General features: G+C 54.8%; 1 protein-coding gene across 1 annotated transcript in view; it reads right to left on the reverse strand.

Annotated features, from left to right (window-relative positions):
- Positions 1 to 22,189, reverse strand: part of LOC122377866 (trithorax group protein osa-like) — a 40,824-nt gene that overhangs the window by 14,035 nt on the left and 4,600 nt on the right. The window contains exons 4-8 of the mRNA XM_043358382.1: positions 9,728 to 9,848; positions 3,209 to 3,531; positions 2,449 to 2,887; positions 1,695 to 1,879; positions 1,146 to 1,190 (exon numbers count right to left, since the gene is read on the reverse strand). Coding sequence (XP_043214317.1) covers positions 1,146 to 1,190; positions 1,695 to 1,879; positions 2,449 to 2,887; positions 3,209 to 3,531; positions 9,728 to 9,848 — 1,113 coding nt within the window. The remainder of the gene's footprint in view (positions 1 to 1,145; positions 1,191 to 1,694; positions 1,880 to 2,448; positions 2,888 to 3,208; positions 3,532 to 9,727; positions 9,849 to 22,189) is intronic.

Raw genomic sequence — 22,189 nt, forward strand, 5'->3', positions numbered from 1 at the left:
GACATCATGCCTACGACTGACAAACCACACGGAAATATATTGAGCGCTGAACAGAAATATTCAGTGCGACACCTGAAAGCAAACAAAATTTCCAGTTTTATTGACAAGGAAAAGAATAGATGATCATGCATTGTAATGACGTAACAGAGATGACTTTTTAAGACTTGAACGTGCTCGAAAGAGATTAACAGAAGGCCTTCCCTAAATAGCAAGACAACGAGAAGTGCAATCACCACATGGGACCAAGTTACCGTTACGATTATAAACAATGAGCACCCACACAAGACGATACACAGCACCAGAAGAAGCAGGTTCAGCAGTGATTTACACATGATGAACAAAATCGGTGATCACTGAAGCACAGCATAAATATACCAATACTCGATCGCCGAGCGGTTTATACAAGGTACCGTGCCGTTCCCTGTGCAAATCCGGGAATGTTCTCATAAATACCAACACCTCCAGGCAACACGGAGTAAACCAAGGGATTTTCTAGAATATGTAACAAAAAATCTCCGTAATGTGATGACTGGCGCAACAGCTAAATGCATGCTGAATGTGAGTCCCATATAATTGGCACCATTTCATGTATCGACCGATTTAACGTGCGTGCTCTCATGCAGCCAATTGACCTCTATTGCAAATTCATGGATATAAAATTATAAGTTATAGGTGAATATATTCCGCGATAAATAAAGGCCTAAAATCGTATTGGGTGAAAGAAGATGAAACAAAGAAAACAAGTGGCGAATATCGGTGAGAAGTGAAAACTTAACAGTCGCAAAAAGATTCAGACTAATTAGGTCGCAATTATCGTGAACTCAGGTTAGCAAACTAAAGCTCGATGAATAATGAAATTGAGATACAATCGCACATCGCAAATAAAATATAAATCGCTACCACATACCCATTACAATTCAGGACACCAAAAGCACAAAGTGAGAAAATACATCCGCTTTCTGCGCAGAACTGAAAGACGCCCACCGTCTACCCAGTCCCAGCCAAACCATCACCGAAGCAACATACAGACAAGAAGGCGAAAATATCCAGAATTGTGCAGCCAACCACCACCGATTGATAAGTGAATACATGGAGCGATAGAGAGTGAGATAGCGACAGGCTAAGAATAATAGAATACTATGGACCTTGGATACTGGGTAAGCATCTCTTGAAGGCATTGGGTTATAGACCTGCAGAAGAAAATGTCATCCAGTTAGTTCGGTGTACGAATGAGCCTGTGTTGAAAAAGAATGGGGTGATCCGCATTTCCATCTGTACCCCATGTCACCCAATTGTATCAAACCAAACCATTAGATTCAATCTACCGAAATCGTCACAATTCTTCCAAATCAGTCACTCAAAGACGTTCAGACCGAAAAGGATGGAAATATTCCTTGAAAACCCTCCAACCAGTCCTCTAGCCACATGCTCCGCTACGCATCCCAAGTAAGAATCCCGTCAAATAAGTACCATCTAATCCAAAGTAAATAGACCAGCACCACCAGTAAATGTCTGTTGTTCACCAGGTTTAGGAATCGTCTACAAAGTTCCCACGTACAAAAATACACTGTCCCTCCACGACACCGACGTCATGATCATACGTTTCAGTACGAGACCCTCCCGGATCTCATACTACCTGACCTACAGCCCCCTCCACCTCCCCTCCGCTGAGTGCCCCCGTCGCCTCAGCTCACCGAGACGGGCGAGCGCGGCCAGGCCGGCCCGCCGGGACTAGCCACGTTGTTCTCCGCCTCATCGTGCGCCGACGTCATGCTGGCGGCGCCCGGTGAGGCCATGCCCGAGATGGGCGTCGGCGGGTGACTGCTGCCGGCGTTCTCCTTGACACGCGGCTTCGGCGAGCGGGCGCGGTCCTCAGAATCTGAGGGGTGGAGGGAGGGAGTCAGTAGACGTCAACAACAGGTCACATGGGTGACGGTAGTTTGGGTCTGCCGGCAGTCATGGCACACAGAAGAATCTCGCAAGATAAATCATAACTGCAGATTGCTTAGCTTGAAAATGACAAAAGAACTAGGCACACGATGATAACAAGAGAAGTAAGTGTGAACGTCCACCTGCAATAAGACTCAGGCCAGGGACAAAACAGAATACCTCGATCGGCGAGTAATTTCGCTGGCAGGTACAAATGTAATCGCCATGGACGAGTAATTCGCTAGCTCGGGAGACAGCAGCGGCAGCCCGTGCCTAAGCCTGGCGGACGTCTATTGGGACAGAAATCCAATCGAGGCGGCCGTCCGACAACCGACAGGCAATCCTGTATCACCCCTCCCCCTGGGTTCCCTCAGTACTAGTACAGCCGAGCCCGTGGTCAGGCGCTCTGTCAATGACCTGGTAACAGCGCTGCCTACTAGACACGTCGTCCTACACATGCTCTCCCCCATGAGCTAGTGAGACGACTCTACCGACCCTGTCGCGCTCGGCGCTACTCACTGGCCGAGGTGTTTGAGAGCGTGCTGTGCTGCGACGCATCGTCGATGGGCACGCCGTCGGGTCCGATGGGCGGCAGCGGGCCGTGGTTGTTGTACGGTCCGGAGAGCTCGGGTGGACCGCCGGACGCCGGCTGGGAGTGCTGCGAGCCGTCGCTGCACTGAGAGGCCGGCCGGGGCGGCGGCGCCAGCGGCGGAGGACCGCTCGAAGGAGGCGGCATTGACGAGGCCTGGCTGGCGGCGGCCGCGGCGGGCGGCGGTCCGGCGCTCGGTCCGTTGGGCCCGCTGCTCGGCCCGTTGGCGCCGTACGCCATCTTCTGCTGCAGGTGGTGGCGCAGGTAGTGCGGCGCCGGCGGCGCGGAGCCCGGCGGACCGCCGCCGCCCGGCATGTGCAGCGGTTTGCCGCCGGGACCGGGTCGCGGGTGGCCGCCGGTTGCCCAGTGCTGTCGACACGGGTCAGCTGGTCAGAACACAGAGAGCAGGAACGAGCACAGCGGGCACACACGGCTAGGTAGCGAAACAGGTCACGTAGCAAGCAGCCAGCACACGCGTCAGCAAACTGTAATAGCTGGTAGGCACGTGCCGACTGACCACGCACTGGGTCACGTTCAGCTGGCTCAAAACAAACCATTCACTACCGCCTCTCAAAGAACACCCGAGACAAACACCTGAGCGGGTAAAAACAGTGCCGGGACCTGCCACGGCTGGCGGCAGCCTTCGTTAACAATGCAAAGGTCGCGATGCCGGCGGTGCGTGTCACCCACCTGCTGCGGGTACTGCCCCTGGTAGGGGTAGTGTCCGGGCGGGCCGGGCGGCGGCTGGCCAGGCGCGCCCGGCCGCCCGTACTGGCCGTACATGACGTGGCTGTTGTACTGGGCCGGGTAGCCGCCCGGCTGGCCGTACTGAGGGTGCGGCACCGGGTAGCCGGGCTTGTGGCCGAGGCCGGGCGGCGCGGCGGCGGCGGCGGCGGCGCCCGGCGGGGGTCCCGCCTGGGGCGGGTACGCGTGCGGCGAGTGCGCCAGCCGCTGACCGCCGGCCGACTCCTGAGAGCTGGGCGGCCGCGGCGGCATCGGAATGTTCTGCTGACCTGAAACACAGACACACAGTAGGTCAGGCCAGGTCACAATCGAGTGGCACCGAACGCAAACACAAGCACATCACCATCAGCAGCAACCCGGTCCAACGGTCCCCCTGACCCGGCCGCGACACATGTGGTCGACACATCCGTCGTTCACCGCCAGTCATGCACATGTCATCAGCCGGCTGTCTGTCACCCTGACCTGGGTCAACCCTGGGGACTGCACCTCGCCACGCCACATCAACACAGACTCCGTGACCTGGGACAACCTCCCTCCCTCCCTTCCCTCCCCTCTGTGAGTCACCAGCGCGCGCTATCGTCTGCACGTGTCACCCATCGTTTCACGAGCCGCGTGCTTCGTCTCAGCCGGCACCCCGTTCCGATCAGCTGTGCAGAGCAAACCTCACACAACACCCCTCCCTCCCTCCCTCTCCCCCACTCAACACAGACGCCGGCCCGGGAGGGGATGGGGAGGGGGCGGGGAGGCCCATTGATCCGGGACTGGCGCCGGTACATCACACAAGGTCCAAATACTACTCATCCGTAGTAAACACCGAGCGACCGACGCCGCCCCACTCGCCAGTCGACACGCCAATCAAAACACTCAACACCGCGAGCACTGCTGCAATATTACCGCCCGGTCGAAGCACAGTGGACTCAGAGACAGATATAGGACAGTGGATAAAGTGGACGGGGGGTGGACTGAAAACATGGGAACGGTGGAAGGAAGAGTGTGGACAAAGAGACAGTGGACAAAGGACGGTGGATAGGAAAGATGGATAGTGGACACGAACAGAGGACAGAGGACAATAGCCAGGGACAAAGGACTGTGGGCGCCCGACATGTGATCGGACCACTACCAGGCACCATGAGTCCATGAGTCACTACCTCGTGCGCGCTCCTCGTGTGGAAGACGGCAGTGAGGCCCGCCAAACGACCCCACAGGCCGCGGGGCCACTGGAGCCGCACAGTCCACTGGCACCGCGTTGCGTCATCAACTCATAATTGAGCCAGTAAAGTGTAGCCGCTTCCGGAAAATACTTGGCAGGATTCTCGGAAACACTTCCCGTGCTGCGAGCATTCAGCACCGCTTCATACTCGCCCTTCACTACACAACAGACGGCTCGCTTCCGCTGTCAGACGCCCACACACCCCTCCCCACTACGACGAGGGGGGAGGGGCGGGGACGGATGTGGAGACCAAAGACACAGGACGGGGACGCTGGCACCATTGAGCGACCTTTCTCGCCCATTTCACCGACGACCACTCGCCTCTGTTCGATCAGCTGACGGTGTCTCGGAGACAAACAGACGGTGTCCGTCGCGGCGGCGGAGGCGATCGGTTTCCGTCCGGCAGCGGTCCTGTCACGCCACTTGGCACGAGGCCAGCCCGATCCATTACACACCAGCTCGGTGCGGCCACGGCCGGCCACGGCCAAGGTCGCTCCGGCAACAGACGGCACGTCGCTCTCATTGACAGGCACCGGACGTCGCCGGGGGGTCGCCGAGCCGACTGACGGGCGGACGGCGCGGGCGGATGGGCACTCGGCCGGACAACTCTATAGTCAGTTCGGCTCGGACGTTCATGTTCCGAGTTCGGGCACCACGTTCAAACCCAATTCCACTTCATGACGAAGCCATCACCTATGCAGATGTTCTTCCGTCACGAGCTCGTTTGAACCTCTCTGTCTGCCCTTGTAGCGTGGCGGCGCACCTGTCTGGCGCCCGCCGCCCGCCACACGCCCGGCCAGGCCACCGGAAGCAGCGCCAGCCGTGCGCCGCTGCGGGCGAGGGGAGGCCGCCGGCGTCCGCCCGACTCTGCCCCGGCCAGTTCCCACCAACACGGACACGACGCCCGGCCACGCCGCAACAGCGCACGCCCACACGTCACGTGCCACCGCGAGAACCGTCACGAATAAAATCACGTGCCGGCGGGAGAAACGTCACGAAAAAAAAACCCACAGACTGACGCCACGAACACAGTAACCCGTCTGGCTGAGTGTCGAACCCACAATCAACGATGTCATCTGCACTGTATCTGTAATTCAATGAGTTGCACCTGTGGCACGTATAAGGTAACCAGTAACCACCCCAACTCCTCTCATGGCGCGTCAGGTGCAGTATCGGATCGCTCACGTGGGGGCCATTACCGGACAATGGCATGCACGAAACATTGTAACAGGTCATGGCACCACGGAAAACACGGCGATCAGACAGCAAAACATACACTTATGGTAAACATGACGCAATCGATCCACAATGAATGGAGCCACACGGAAATGGGTCGCGGCTCCTACTACGTCATATAGATGCCATCAATAGAGGCGGCATATAGCAGATATCCTACAGCTGCAGGCTCGTGCTCGTTGAATATAAAACGTGTGCAGACTATTTACGGTCCCATACACTGTTGGCCAAAACGATGAAGATGCGATAACGGGCAATAAGGGAAAAGAATGCAGCATATGTTGATTAAGCACCTCGTGAGGGAATGCCGTTACGACATCCAAAATGGGAATGGCATAACGAGCCCCGAAATGACTGAGAACCAGCACAGAAAATCCACTAAGCTTGAATGGCGTGGAGCACGAAAATGATACAGTGTATGTATGAACAAATATTCCAGCAGTTCGCTGAACGAAAGGCAACAGAATCCCACAATGAGCCATACAAGTTGAGGTTCACTGTCAGGAATGGAGGACAAATCGCTTGACAAAGCGAGAGTGGAGGCTGGACTACATATTTCATCTCTACGTAATGAACCATCCCAATTCCCAACTAACTTCTACATCGTAGGACTCACAATCCCAATGCACCGTATGGAATCCCTCTCTGGTATCCAGACAGTTGCCACGGTGATACAGTGTCGATGACCGGTGTGACGGACGCTATCAAGCTCGACGGAAAAAGCTCGAACGTGATGAGAAATGCCAACGTTTCGAGCGGCATGAATCCGTTCGTGACTAAGCAGCGGTCTACGCCACCCTACCGGCCGTTTGAGCTCTACACGCGGGGTTTCACTTAAAGGGACCCTCCCACCTTCAAAAAAGTTAATGAATTGGCATAAAAGTGATGTAGCGTGAATCACAAAGAGCGAAAATGAACATCTACCAAATTTTACCGGAAAATATTCACCCGTTTTCGAGATATAAGACTTTTATTTTTGTTTACTTTTTGGGAACTCCGCTGTTTCTATGACGTCACATAAAGGTTTTCTTTACGTCGGCATTTGGAAGCAATAGTTTGGTATCAAAATGCGACAAATATTGCGCGAATGATGCGTTTATCTTATCAAGGTCAATATATGATGACCAATAGAAGATTCCAGGACAATTTTTCTTATGGCATTTCTTCGTATCGCAATTCATCGTCTGCAAATCTTCGTCAGGGCATTTATTCGTATCGCATTACTTTGTCTCGCATCAGGGTATATGAAAATCGGCTCGCATTTCTTCTTCAACGCAAATATATGCAAGAGTAAGCATTGAGGGACAAATAAATGCACCGACGAAGATTTGTAGACGAAGAAATGCGGACGAAAAATTGTGCTACGAAGAAATGTCATGCGAGGATTCGTTCGGGTACCATGACATTTATGTGATTTCAAAGTCAAGGTTCACAGCTGATCTGCTAAATCAAGCCAAGAATCCAAACTATCAAAAAACTATAAATATTTGTTTGTCTGTCACAGAGGTCTCAAGCAATATAAGGTTGACATATGTTGAATCAAAAATCTACTGCCACAGCTCACATCTCCTGCCTTAGTTTATCATTGTTGTTTTAACTTGCTTTCAAGAGAAACAGAAGCCAGTATCTGATATCACTTCAGATGATTGTTTCAAGATCTGAGTTCAAATGGAAATAAAAGCAAGATCAAGATGAAATAGGGATTATTGCTGTTAAAGTAGTTTGGCCATGATACAACAAGCACATAAATCATTAGCCAAATCAAAAACTGGTTGGTTTGTCAAGATGTTTGTTGTCTGTCGTCTGTCGAGCTGCTATGAACACTGAACGCTCTCACTCTTACTTTAAAGAGAGCAGTTTAAGTTGAATGGTAGTGAGCTGTAATTAGACAAAGCAGCTATTCAGTGCTCACATCAAGCCAGGCTAGGATATGGCAACTGTGGTGGGAGGAAGCAGGTTCGGCAGCCCTATGTTGTAAACTTCTGTTGTGTCTTGTGTTTGATCAACTGATGTTTTCTGCAGTGATAGTAGCAGGTAACTGCATGCTTGTCAAATTATGTGAATAAACGAATTCATAACATTGCATTTTTCTCTTCATGCAAGGAACAAGTAAGATGTTGTAGAAAATGTATTAGAGGGCTGCATTGCTGATTTTGCACTTTATCAGAGCTTTATTTAGAATTGCTTTCCTGAAAGCTACACACAGGCCACAGCACTGAAATTCACAATGTCATAGCTTTTGGCAGAAAAAAGACTTACCTAGGTAAAATTGGCTGAAAGTATGGCAGAGCAGGTCTTGATGCGTATGCCCATCCGTGTGCTTGCCGAAGCCAAACTGACTGCAACACATTAACTCTGACCCACCATGGTGGCTGGCATATCCTGAACTTTCACCACTCTAAACAAGACAACTTTCAGCCCTCAGCATTGTATTAAAATAAAACACTGTACATGACACTCAAAATTTGTTTCAGTGCCATCCACAGACAACATCAGTCGCCATTCACCAGGCCAGTAAAAACAGAATAGATAATAGCTTCAAACCCATGTAGTCAGAGTTACTAGGTCTGCACCTCAAAACAAAATCCAGGTGACATTCACCATGCCAGTAAAAAAACAGGTACTTAGGTAACGTAACAGCTTCAAATCTGGTAACATGTTGGTCGGACTTTACACTACCATATTTACATGGAATAATATGATACCAAACAATAGTGCAACCATTCTGGACAACAAAAGTGTATGATAAAATTAATTTAGAATACTTTGGCAGCATGATTTACGAGCACAGGCAGATGTTACCTACCAGCCTTCTCAATGCTCGTAAAACCAACATTGTAGTTTTGATTTTACCTTACATGATAACACACTTGGCTGCAATGGCACATTTAATTTAATACTGTGAAAAGACCAGTTATAACCACTTCACAAGCACAATTGCACTTCATGCCGACATCCTTTTCCAAAGACAGTCAGCAGCGTCTTTCGTCAAAACTGGAAGATCAATCCCCTTTCAACTGTTAACATCAAAAATATTTCTTCATGGTGTGATCTCCATATGAAAGCCTTGCAGGAAAAGAATTAATGTCAATTGTCAGCTCTTCAAATTTCTTTGGACTTTAACTTGCAGTACCATATCCAGTTTGCTTTGATATTTTGTTTTTTATTCCATGTTAAAGTTCAACACCAAGCTCCAGATATAGCAGGCAGCTTGATCATCTTCGGCCTTGGTATAATATATATGGCCTTGGGTATAATATCAGTCCAAGTTCCAGTGGTGGGTATCTTCTAATATTCAAATTAAAATGAAAAGCAACAGGCTTTCTCAGCGCCCACGGTCATAGAATACTATCAGCGCCGACGACGGATTTCACGTTGATAAAGAAGGGAGCTCAAGGTTAGCAAAACTCGGGTTCAAGGAATGGCGGGCGTTGAAATGACTGCTGACGTCATCAAAAAACCGCTAATGGTTAAGAGATAGGGACTAAGCTGGTCCCACCCTGCAAGTAAAGGGAAGAAATTTCTTGAACACCATAAAGCTGCGGGGTTTGCGACCAGGATAAATGGTGGTTTCTGAGCCTGGCCGCAAACTTGGCTATCTCAACTCAAAACTAATGTTAAGGTGGGATGGTCCCTTTAAAACGAGCCCATGTTCCGAAATATTGTTATTGGAATAGAGGATAGCTATATGTAAAATCAGCACATGAGCTCATGGATCTTGACCAGCCCTGAAATCATTCAGGTAGTTCAGGAAGCTAACTCTGAACTCAATCAGACCCTTCCCCGACTCACCCACACCTTCTACTCCCCCCTCAAGACTCGTCCATACCTCCCGACTCTGGACTCAATCGGGCCCATCCCGACCAACTCAGGACTTATTCAGACCCTCTCCTCTCATGACTCAAGACAACTCAGTGCCGCGATTCGATATTCATACAGATTACAGACCCTCTCCGATTCTGTGACTGGACTCAATCACAACCTTCCACTTCGGACGACTCAGGCGACTCGGGACTCACCTACAGCCGGTGACATGGAGCGCGAGCCTGCCGAGCTGGTGGGGGACGGCGGCGGCCGTGGCCCCTGGCTCCCGGCGCCCGGCGCGCAGTCGCTACCCGCAGAGTCGCCGACGCCCACCTCCTGAAACACAAGAGGCGACTAGGTCAGACACTGGCATAGCGGGCACTGTGGTAGTGAGACAATAGGGTGGATACGGCAGTGGGGTACTACGGTGAAATCTGGGGACGCCACTCGAGAACAGACAGCAGTGAGCCGATGAAACAGAGCAGACGCCTGGGTCAAAGAGACGCACGCCGGTAGGGAGGCCATGGAACGGAGAAGGCAGCGGGATACTTCAATGGAGACAAGAGATGCCGTCCTGGAAAATACAGCAGCGAACCAAATGAGACAGAACAGAGGTCCCTGGTCAGATACACACAAGCCCATCGGGCACCGGTACTGAGGCAAGGAGACAAAGGGTAGGGAAACGGCTGCGAGATTCTATAACGGAGACACGAGACACGGTCCCAGAACAGACCGCGGTAGCCGGAGCGCCGGGCCGACCTCACCACGTCCGACGGAGCTCTCAGAGGCCGACCATCATCGCTCGCCACTGGACACAACCGGACCAGTACCGGCCGAGCCCCGTTGACCCTGAGCTGCCCACCCGGCGCAGCATCCATCACACACGTCTGTATGCGTGTCTGCGGGCAGGCCACCGGACCGGACCGGACCGGACTCTGAGAGGGTCGAGAGGTGATCGAGTGGTGACTGGACTTTCCCCGTGTCCGGTCACTGGGCGGTCGAGCCGCGTCTTGTCCCAGGTCAGTTCGACAGGAAGTGTGGCGGCGCCGCACGTCTCCCGACCTTGGCTGAGCGAGCCGGAAAGGCAGTCAAGGCAGCGCGGCCCTCCCCGCTGCTCCGTTAACGACACGGCACGACACACGGTTGAGTCTTGTTCAGAGCTCTATCAGCTGCAGGTTGGGATGCCACTACCACCCACCCCGTCCCATCCATCTCCCGGCGGGAGGGAGAGAGGGTAATAATGTTATCCCCATCAGAGCCGAGCCTCTCCCAGCGGCACGGTCTGACCGCCACTGGGTCACCGGTGACACGACCCGCGCGCCGACCTTCGTGCAGCCTCACTGCGGCGTGACGGCGCACATCAACAGCGGGCGGATCGGGAGCAGACGGCAGGGCAGCGCTAACGGTGGCTGTAATCCGGTAATCACCTCCCCTCTCCGGTCCCCACTCCCGTATGGCCCGCGCCGCGCGCTAACCATGTCCGCATTATTCACACAAATGGGCCCGTTACTGCTGAACTGGCCGTAACACCATCACGGAATGTCGGCACAGCACGTGACCTGCCCTATCAGCCCGGGAACAGCTGGGCAGCGATGACATAACTGATAGGCTGCATCGTCTGCGGTCCGCGGCAGCACAAACACACACAAACACACACGGCGGAGCGGAGCCAATGCCAACAGCCACCCCTCCCCTCCCCTCCCCTCCCCAGCCTGGATAGCGGGACCAGAATGGATCAGCTGATTGGGAAAAACAAGCAAACCCTGAAGGTGAGGGCCATCGAAGCCCCCAGCTCCCTCCCATCCCCGTCAGACCTGCAAACAGGTGCGGAAATCACGGGGGCGAGGAGGGATAACGTATCGGTCTAAACAATGATCAATGAGCTTCGTCGAACAGTCGCAGTGGCTACTACGCTACCGCTTAGGCAGCACCTATGCATCAAGGAAGGTGTCATCACATCCCGTAATCACAGGAGAATTATAGCTGCATTTTAGGCGAATACAAGCGGCTTAGCTTCTAAATAGCTGTGCAGCCTATGGGCAGCATGCCAGCGAATGCGAATGAAAATATTGTGCTATTTACCAACACTTCGTAGAACTTAGTACACCTTCTACCACAACAAACGTTTTTGTAGGAAAATGTGTTTGATTGAATGACAAAAATCGCAATCAGCGTGGCGGACGGGACGACCGCGTCCATTGCCTGTAACAATTTCCATGCAGCTGAAGATGTCTGTTTTTGTATTCAATGGCTGCGCAATAGGTGCTAAAAGTCTCCTTTTCATCAATAGCCCCACCCTTCGTAGTACCCTTAGTACCCCCTTCAAGTAGCCTTGCATTGCAACATGAACCAGACACTCTGAAGACAGGCACGATAAATGCATAAACTATCACATTTGCCGCAGATGATCTGTTACGCGAAGTAAAAACTAAGTCTTCCGGAACAGCGCAGCAGACGATACAAAGAAGTTCAACAGCGTCACTCTCTAATGTCATGCTCTCTCCCACCGAATCCCGTTACCACTATCTGCCGACCGGAAAGGTCAGGCGATCGTCCTCAGCTCAGAGAGGACTGCACCAACACGCCGGCTAAATTTAGCCGTTCCGTGGTAGGGTAGGTCCACAATAGTGGCACACATGACACGGTCCAATTTCAGCCGGCCGGGTGGCCATTGGAGCGAAATGTCCCAACTTACCGAGATTAGTTGGCGCCGGTACGGCTGCCGCCACCGTACTGGTGACTTCTCGAAAGGCATCAAACACGGACAGCTCACGGACAGGGCGTCAGACGCTGGCGGTACTGGGTACCAGCGATACGGCGTACTCTTACACTCACAGAGTACTGACCAGTTACAACGTGGTAGGGCACCATACATTTATATGAGCCATATAAGAAAATTATGTAGGTACCACATTATGATTCCGCATTAGGATAAGAACTATCGGCAAGCGTAACTACCATTACAACGGCATGATGCATACGTCGGTCACTTCGAGATATCCCTGATGAGTAACAACGTGCCAAAGCAAAAGGGACACTGATGCAGCACACCACATTTTTGTACAAGACGGTACACCTTATTGAGAACCGAGGGGGTATGGTGTGACGCAAAGGTGCAATACCTGAGCCTAAGTCGGAAACAGCGTACCGAAACGCCCCACCGCGGCAATCTGCATCTCCCGTATCGTAGACACACACAGCACCCTGGCACCGCAGATGTAAGCCCGCAAGCCGTACCGATACTGAATGAAGTGTACACCATGCAGATGTTCTGAGGCGGTACACCACCGTACCGATTACCGCAGCAGAAATCAGAATAGTGTGCCCCTATATCGCGGCCGGTACGCCGCGACCAACCAACGAGCAGGCGGACTCGGTGCGGGCGACATGGCGTCGGGCGCCGTATGCTTCAATACTGAACAAAGTAGCGTCTAGGAGAGCTGTCATAGCACCCACTGGGTATGTTCTGAACACACCTACGTGTCGAGAACACCTCTTTTTGGGCCGGGTAGTCCAAAATTCCGTCCGGCCGCCGGCCAGGGAGCGCCGGCGAGCGGCGGCCGACCGGCGCGCGGCGCCGCCGGCCGGGCGGCCATTTTCCCTCGACGTGGCTGACGGCGTATGTGCGCCGCCCCGGTCGGCGGCGCGGCTACGGCCCGACCGGCTACGGCGCACGGCCCTCCTCGGCGTGGGCCGTGTAGGGGAGGAATCATCAGTCAATCACCCACACACCCCACATCCCAGCTCAATGGTCACACCTCCTCCCGGTGTCGTCAAATCGCGGACATCGTCTCCCCAATTTACGAGCTGTCGAGCCCCGGTTAGTCAGCCGGCGCTACGGTCCCGTTCACGCCCACAAAACCACGTGGCTACGCCGGCAGTGTTTACTACCTTTATTGCTGCTCTCATTGTCGTCACACGGGGAAGGATATAATCAATCTTCTCAGTTACACACGGACTAAAAAATATTTTAAACGTGGATTAAAATTTATCAGATGGGATACATTTTTGGTATGGTTGTGATCAGCACCTTCTCAAGTGTCGACTCATCAAAGAAATAATTGCCCTAGGTCATCAGGTGACCGTGAAATCTCACTCGCTATCTTTAAAACCCAGCCAACGCGTGAATAACGCTCCACCAAGTGAGCCGTCGCCGGCCGACGCGACGAACCCCCGTATGCCTTCCCCAGTTTGGAAGTCATGCAAAAACGACCGCTTTTCTTGATGGACCCATTCAACGTCAGCTGATCAGGCAGCGTATTTGTGAAATGCCGAGTCACGTGCGAATGTTGATGCACGCCGCCCCTCCACAGATGAAAAGACACCGGGAAAAGGATTGCCGATGACGTCATCGGTCTGATAATCAGGGCTCGGGGAATTTCCTTCCCTCGAGCCGAGAACACGTGTTTAGCATCTGATGGCATCGCCGGTGGGCGGTGACACAGTGAGTAAACAAACCCGAGCAGTTGCAGGGCGGGGGCGCGGAACGGAAAGGACACGTACCCACATCTGTCAGACGATGTCGAGCACTGACAATGAACCGGGTGATCTGGTACGATTAATTGTGTATCAGAATTCAGAAGGTAGGAAATAGGCTGAATATACACAGAGCAAAACATACAAAGGTGGGTTTCAGAACAAGAACATATGGTACCCGTAGGCAGCCCTCTATCTTCAACCTTCAACATCAATATGGGGAGAACGGTACGTACCACCATACACCGGTCGAATCGGACGAAACTGTGGACTTCTGGAGCGTCAGCCGGGTTGTTCCTGAGCAAAGCGTGGAGCACAAGTCTGTTCTACCCTCGCAGGGCACGAAAATCCGTCGGCACAGAGCGAAAAGCACAGACGCCGGCGCCAGAACGGCGCCAGTATCGAGCCACAGCACAGGCCGGCACGGCACAGCGGCGGCAGCGGCGGCGGCCGGCCGCGCGGCCCGGCCGTACAGTCTCCGACACATAGCGGCCGCCCCGTACAGCCTCGAACATAGCGACCGGCCGGCCGACGCAACGCCCACCAGCGGGACCCAAAATTGTGTATAATTCATATTTGCTTTTACCATAATTTGCCTTCAGGCGCAATAAGGAACTTCAAACGGCACCAGGCCGATTGTCCTAGTTAAAGGAGCACTCGAATGTTACAAAAGGGCAAAAAGAATCAGAGTTCCCTGATCCCTCACAAGTCAAAAGTATGGTACTTTTATGACGACGGCAGCACATCTCAAAATAAAGGGCAATTCAGGGGATCAGTAGATTTCGAAGTGCGAAGCAATGGAAGTGAGACCACGCTTTGGATAAACGTCTTCAGCACTGTGGTACACGGGGCTATTACGGAGGTATGGCGCATTCAATAATACGGTGCAGAGCAGCTGAAATGGTCCAAAACAAAAGCTATTTTCGAAACCACGTCATTAACACCTATACAGCTTCACAATCAGCTAGCTGAAATAAGTAGCTGCGCAGATTCAGCAATCACGCCAAACGAAAGCATAAAAAGTCACGAAAAGTGCTAGCTACTTTGATCATGGTGTCCCAATACGGCGAGCACTGGTGGATCCATAAAGGCCGTCTTGGACGCTGCGCCCCCACCCCCAAAAAACGTTCCTTCAAATTCCAAAAAGTCATCGGATTTCGATTCCTTACGCGTTGCTGTGTAGTTTAAAACAACCTTTTCCTAATAAAAGTTGTTTAGTTTTCGTTTCATTCTAAAAAAAAACGCAAATCTTCGTCGAGTTCCTGCACTGTGTGTAGGGGGGAAGGCATTTGCCCCGAATGCCCCCCCCCCCCGATCCACCAGTGACGGCGAGAGGGGGTATTCCAGCATAAGTTATAGGCAGCGGAAGAGAGTTGAGACCTATTATCCGTACCCTGAAGAGTTACAGTGTACTGAACATGCAAGGAAAACTGAATCAATCCAAGCATGATATGCATGTGTCGTTTCTTTGAACATTCGCAACATTTCACACTCAGACAAACTGGTAGTGGAATTATGCTTTACGACAAATGCGAAGAAGTATAAAAATGTCACTTCCCATTTCATGTGTCCTTCGGACAGTAGGGCAGCACATTATCATACCATAAGAATACCTGCAAGGACCATTTCCAGCATGATATTACACACTGCGTCACCCCGTTGATCACGCAGTAGCTGATCATGCAGATGTAGCTGATCCCCCCTCTCATTAAGATCATAATCCAGATCATTCAGCGTCGGCATTCTATAATTTGCGAAGCGATGGAAAAAAGTGGGCTTCTGCCACGAACGACATTACGCACCAATTTATTGTCTGGGTCCGACGGATGACATATTGTACCGTTTTACGTGCAGCAGGTAGCCTAGCCTCTATTTCCAAGTTCAAGCGAGGTAGTTTCTGTGGATGCCTCAGCTCGTGAGAGCGTTTATTTAAATCAGGAAACATTCCCTTTTATTGAAAACGGGTTGGAGTCCCCGATTGAGCGAATTATATGCATGCGTCACGAAGCCTAGCTAAAAATATGGGAGGCATAATCAACCCCCGCGCAGAATAAGCCGCAATAAATCCTTCTGGCAACTTTCATTTTGGGCGCTGCAAAAAAGTCGTCGGTGACGGCCCTATCCGTCGGTCGGCGGCGGCGGCGGCGTGGCGGAGCCGGTTTGCGGCGTCCCTGGCGGGGCGGCGCGCACCACGCGGCGGCGGCGGCGGACCGGCCGGACGGGCCCCTCGGCCGGCCGGGCACTGCGCCGCCGCGCGGCGACTGGTCGAGCCGGCCGGCCGGCCGCAGTAAACCCGCCGTCCCCAGCGGCGGCGCCCGACCATCTGCGCCGCTCCGGGCCGCCGGCCGCGCCGCACTATCGATCGCCTGCCAAGCGGGCGGCCGGCGGCGGCGGCAGCGGAGCGCGGCCGGCGCGCAGCAGAAAAACAGGCACCGCCGACCGCCGGGCGGCGCCGCCTGCACCGCCGCCGCCGACGCCGAGGAATTTCCTAGGACGGCGGCCGCGCGCGAGGGCGGCAGCGGCAGCGGCGCTTCGATCCCGCGCCACGTTCGTCCGTGCGCCATGGCGGCGCGGCGCCGGCAACGAATCGATGGTCTCTATAGCAACGTTAATGATCCCCGGTCAGAGCAAGAGCCACCTAGCGGCGCCCGCGGCAACCAGCGCCGATGTCGCTGGCTGATTAATTTACGACCCACCGACGGGTCTCCTAAAATATGAAAACGCAATAAGTGCTCCGTGTGGGATGCTGCAGCGAGCCTCCGCACCGGCGGCCGACCAACTCAGCCGAGACCGTTTCAGAAGTTGACGTAAAAAGCGGTGGGCGCGCCGGCGTCCCGCCGGCCGGCTGGCGGGCCCCCACCGTCCCCCACGGCTCCCCCGCCTCCACTGGGACGGGCATTTCCTCCGCCGCCCTCCCGGCGCACGGGCGCTCCTCCAAATTACCAGAGTTTCACGTAGCCAGCCGTGCATGGAGAACAGCGCGCTGCCATTACGGCTCAGAATCGCCTGCGTCACGCCAGCCCCAGCAGCGCTGAACCAACCGGCGCCAGCCATCGACTCTGGCCCGTAATGACGGAGATAGCTGATAAATGCACGTAAGGTCCAATCTCGCATGCTAGTCGCTCCCAACCCTCGCTTTCTTCCCTCGGGTAATTACAGCCCGCAGCAGGCGAGTTTCGACCTTACTGACTTGCAGGCTACAGCCGGCGCGAAAAGCAGTAAATTCAAAACCTGATGGCTGATAGTTGGTTCTTTTCAACATACCGGTTTCAATGCCAAGAACACAGCAATTGTGGGCCACGTGCAAATGATGATGCAAACAACGCCCAAGAATCTTTTTAGATGGTTCATCAAATAAAGTTTTTCACGGCGCTGGAACGGTCTCGTTAATCACCTTCCTCAAAGATTAATGCAGCGGAGTTCCACGAAAAGACCAAAATTTTCAAATCGATTAGTCCAGCCTAGACGGGGAACAGCCAATTTCCATAGAGTAGTTAGGCTATTTTATCATGTTCACCGGCGCTCCAAAACAAGAATAACGACCAGTGGAAGGCTTGAAATTGGAGAAACGCAGTTAAAATTGCGCATTAAAAAGGGTAAGGGCTATTCATTTAGTATCACTGATGGAGAGTTAAAAGTGGGAAATAATGCACAAGCACAAATAATAGATTGAAAGGGAGAGCAAAAGTTGGGAGTAGCGAGGTGGGGACGCTCCTTCAATGACACCACCGTTGATATTCAAATGTCCATCGCCATCCATCATGACACGAACCTCGTGCAAATGTCCTCCGAATGTCAAAAAAAAAATGATAAAGCATCTCCTCGACTAATTTTGAGCGAAACTAAAATTTTCTAGAATAAAACGTAGAAAATAAAGCAATTTTAAGTCATCGCAAGTCTTAGGGTAAAAATGTGAGTGCGGCATCGAATCCCAAGTTGTCATTTATGACGCAGCTTCATAAATATGCAATCAACATGCGAGCATCATCCACGCAAACAGCAAAGTTTGACGCCGGCGGCCGGGCAGCTCTATCGGCCGGCTAAGTTCCAACATCAGATAGGGGGCGGGGGAGGGGCCGCGGCGGCGAGTGGGCGGTATCCGGCGCCAGCTGCGGCCGACCCACGGCCCTGCAGCCAGGTAGGGCCGCCCGCCCGAGCGCCCGGATCGACCCCCGAGCTCCGCGGCGCCGGTGAACGCCGCCCGCTCGGCCGGTCGGCGGCAGCCGCCTGGAGAGGGCGGCCGGACAGAGGGCCAGAGCGGCGCCCAGCGAGAGGGAGAGAGGGAGAGAGAGAGCTGTCACGGAACAAAGGCGGGTGAGGCAACCGCCGAGCGGGCCGGCCTGGCGCGGCGGTGGCTGGCGGCGCCGGCCGTGCGCGGCACAGCCAGCCGCCCGGCCCGCAGCGCTCGCCGCCGCTGTGCTGCCGACGGCGCCGGTTCAGAAATACCCAGTCCGCCAGCCGGTCGGTCGGCCGGCCGGACGGGCCCAGCCGCCGCCAACCGCGTGTGGCGCACGGCTGCGGCCGGCACAGAACGTCAGCACGACGCCCGTCACAAACACACGCGGCCGCATACAGCCGGACGTCACCCGGGGCGGGGACACACCTGTGTCGGCGGCCCACTGCGCCCGTCCCCCGCACTCCCGGAGCTGCGGGCGCCGGTCGTTTGCATAGCGCGGCAGGGCGGGGCGGGGCGGCTGCGTGGTTTGCAGCCCGGCTGCAGCGCGCGCGGACACCGAGCCGAATCATTCAGACGAGATCACCGCCTCGGCCCGCCGTGATGACCTACCGCCAGATCTTATCGACCGCCACCCGGTGATGGCCTCAATCCGTTTACCAGCTGAGAACAGCTACACGGCAGTTAACAATGAAAACGAAAGTAAATGCAGATTAGCGCCGGACCAGGACGAACAAGTCGTTGACCGGCATGCAATGTCAGCACGCCCCGGCAATATTCGCTGACATTGAATTCCGCAGTGGTCGAAAATGACGGTGGGTTATCTTTAGGTCAAATAGTGCCCGCTCAGCGGTGAAATTCGCATCCGGCGCCACATTTCAGCTCGACCGTGTTGTGTTGCCTCCAGGGCGGCAGTTGACGGCCATATATCAGCCGCTATGGCCCGCTGTTTGCCAGTTTGCGTGGGACGGAGACCGGCGATGATTTATTGCCAGCGGCAGCGCCGAGCATTGGTGACGTCACACTCAGAGAACTGCGCCATCGAAAACAGGCCCCGGCCGCAGCAATCGGTAATGCTATCTTCTCGTCAGACGTAGTCGAGCAATTAATCGCTAGTACCAAAATATGAGATTTTTATTAGGTTGCAGAAATAATACGCCAGCAGTGAATCCTTACTGAGAAGTAACAAAACGAAACAAAGAAGCCAATGCAGTATTAGTTGACATCATTGGAATGCAAAACGAGTTCAACAGTCGTTCATACTCCATTGCCTCAAGTTCAGTCAGCCTCGACACCGAGTACAACAAAGAACGACACCATGCCAACTGAGCGTCCTCGTATGATTGACGGTAAATACCCGCCGCTTCTGAAGGACGGGGAGGTTTGGCTCCAACTCCACCCGGTAACCGGGAGAGAAGACCCTCGCGTGTGGCGTTAGCTAGGCCGCCCGCCCCAGTGCCGGTGCCCCCATAGACCGGTCCCCCGCCGAGTCTGCCGCGAATAGACAGCAGCGGCGGCACGGCGCGGCCGTCTGCCGGCTGTGCCCGGCGGGAAGCGGAAATGAGCCGCCGGCCGGCGCCCGGGGAGGGTAGCCGAGTGCCAGGTCGGCAGCGGGGCACGCTCGGCTGCTGCCGCCGCAGCACGGGCCGGCCACGCCAGGCTGCAGCGGCGCCAGGTGCGGCGCCCCGCTGCGCAGTGGCCCAGAGAGGTCACGGCACATGAGGGCGCCCGCCGGGGACTGGAGGGTGGAGGCCCAACACAACCCAGCACTTGAGACATCAAGACAGGGCCAAAAAAAAAAAAACGAACACAGAGAGTAGCCCAGGAATGTGACAGAGTCAGACATCTACTCCGAGGCTGTCAGCAACCAATGTCTTAGTTTGGTGACAATGGCACCCAACAAAAACAACAGAGGACAACAAAAAGCAGCTCAGACTCTCACGTGGCATGGTACGACTATTGACTGTGTCAACAGATGTCGGTTCAATGGTGACGCAACAGGCATTCGTGCTACCGCATTGTAAACAGCTGAGGGAAAAATCTGGGATTAGATAACAATAGTGGGGAAACAAGCAGCCGATTACGTGCTCTAATCCTTACGGCCTACAGGGCTTCGCCGTAGTGCAAGACGCTACGCTGTCTGCCTGTACTTCCTCGATTTGCCTGCTCTACTCTAAAACCGTCCAAGACGATTGTTATCTAGGGCTGAAAGAAACAAGCGGCATTTGCCGCCTTGGTTTCAGCGAATATGAATCATTTATCACAGAACAAGCATGCTACAACCGTAGTATCTACCGTAGCATACTAGGAACATGCCACGTGGCTGATGTTTTGAGCATTCCCGTCAGCATTTCCGTGGCATTGGCGCCGCTGCCTTTAGTATCCTAGTATCCATTCACTCCGTGCCGCCTTTCAAGCAAAGCGCACGCCACAGCATCACCGAACTTTTCCCCTGGCGCAACTCATGGCATCCAGGAACCGTGCCTCTCATTCTCACGGCTACTAAGGCAGGTCGCGGAGAACGAGTGCTCGCCACCTCAAAGTGCCGTGGAATTCGGTGTCGATTCCCGGGATCCGACGGCACAACCTCTCAGTCAGTGACCGGGTCAGGGCGGGCACTCAGCTCGCCTGTGGCAGAGTAGATCCATCCCTGCCGGCCGGGTCGGGCCGTCCCAGCCGGGCCATTTCACAGAGTGGTCGGCCGCTCCGTTCGTCCACAATACCCGACACAACCAGCCACTTCCGTCCCACCGGGGATGGAGAGAGGGAGGGGAGGAGAGAGGAGAGGGGAGGAGAGGGGTAGCAGCCAGCGGGGTGCCGCGCCACCGTGGCCCATTTCGCACCCCGAGCGGTCCCGTAACGGCCGTCAGGCGCCGCCCATTGAGCGTCAACGACCGACAATTATCGCCGCCGAGACGGGCGGCGCTCTCAGCTGGTCGGCCGCGGCGCGTGCCATTCATAGTCAGGGTCAAGGGTGGCCGGCACCGTAAATAACACGTCACACGGGCGCCGACAGTCAATGGAGCCGCGCTGGCCGCGCGCTACAATCGGTAATGAGCGGTCCCGTATTCCGGGAGCGGCGCCGTGCCGCGGAAGGCCGTCAGAGCCGGCCAAGGATCGCACCGCGGCAGACGACGCCATATAAAACGGCCAGCACAATTGGCGGCGGGGTCCGCACCGGTTCAGGGCCGGACAGGGTCGGTGGCTCGTTTATAGCAGGCGGTCACTGGGGAGACACCGGCAATCATCTCTCGGCCGTCTCCGTCTCCGGACACAAGGGACAGATGACTGAGACACGCTGAATCGACGACACAGCCGCTCAAAACACCACGGCTCAGCTATTACGAACCATTCGATATAATAAAAACTACACCAATTAACGTCGTAGTGGGCAGTATCATCTCACTGTCCAGCAAATCCGCATCCACCATCCCACGGCGTCTGCCTGTCCGCCATCCGGAAGCCCCTCCCCGTTCCCGCCAGAAGACCGGCTGCTCATTGAAGTCTGTCGGCGCTATTAATAGCCGAGCCGCTGCTCCATTTCCCGGGTTCACAACAGAGCGGTGTGCGCGCCAGCCTTGACCGTGGCCGCCCCTCCCCACTGGGAGTCGCGGGGCGGGGGCGGGGGCGGGGGCGGGGGCGGGGGCGGGGAAATTCCTACGCAGACGGCGTGGCTGTGGCGGGTGACAGTGGCATTGATTTCAGCGTGGCGCGCCGACCGTTAGCGGTCGCCCCTCCCCTCCCTGGGACGGGGCAGAGGTCGGCGACTCGGCGCCCGGTGGCCTGACGGCTGCGTGTCATCAGTAACTCGCCGCCACCCCCTTCCTCCATCGCCGGGGTCACGGACAGAGCGCACGTGCACGCCGCTCCGCTGCCCACTCACGACTGGCGGCGACGAGGCCGACCCACCGCCGTCTCCGCCGCGACGGTGACACGTGATTTGAATGAGACGCCGGGCACGACCAGTCAGCCGAGCCGCTCTATCACCCACTCCCTCACCCCGCCCCACTGCCGCGTGCACGGCGCG

The sequence above is a fragment of the Amphibalanus amphitrite genome, unplaced genomic scaffold, assembly GCF_019059575.1.
Source record: "Amphibalanus amphitrite isolate SeventyFive unplaced genomic scaffold, NRLGWU_Aamphi_draft 000052F_arrow, whole genome shotgun sequence".
Lineage (NCBI taxonomy): Eukaryota > Metazoa > Arthropoda > Thecostraca > Balanomorpha > Balanidae > Amphibalanus > Amphibalanus amphitrite.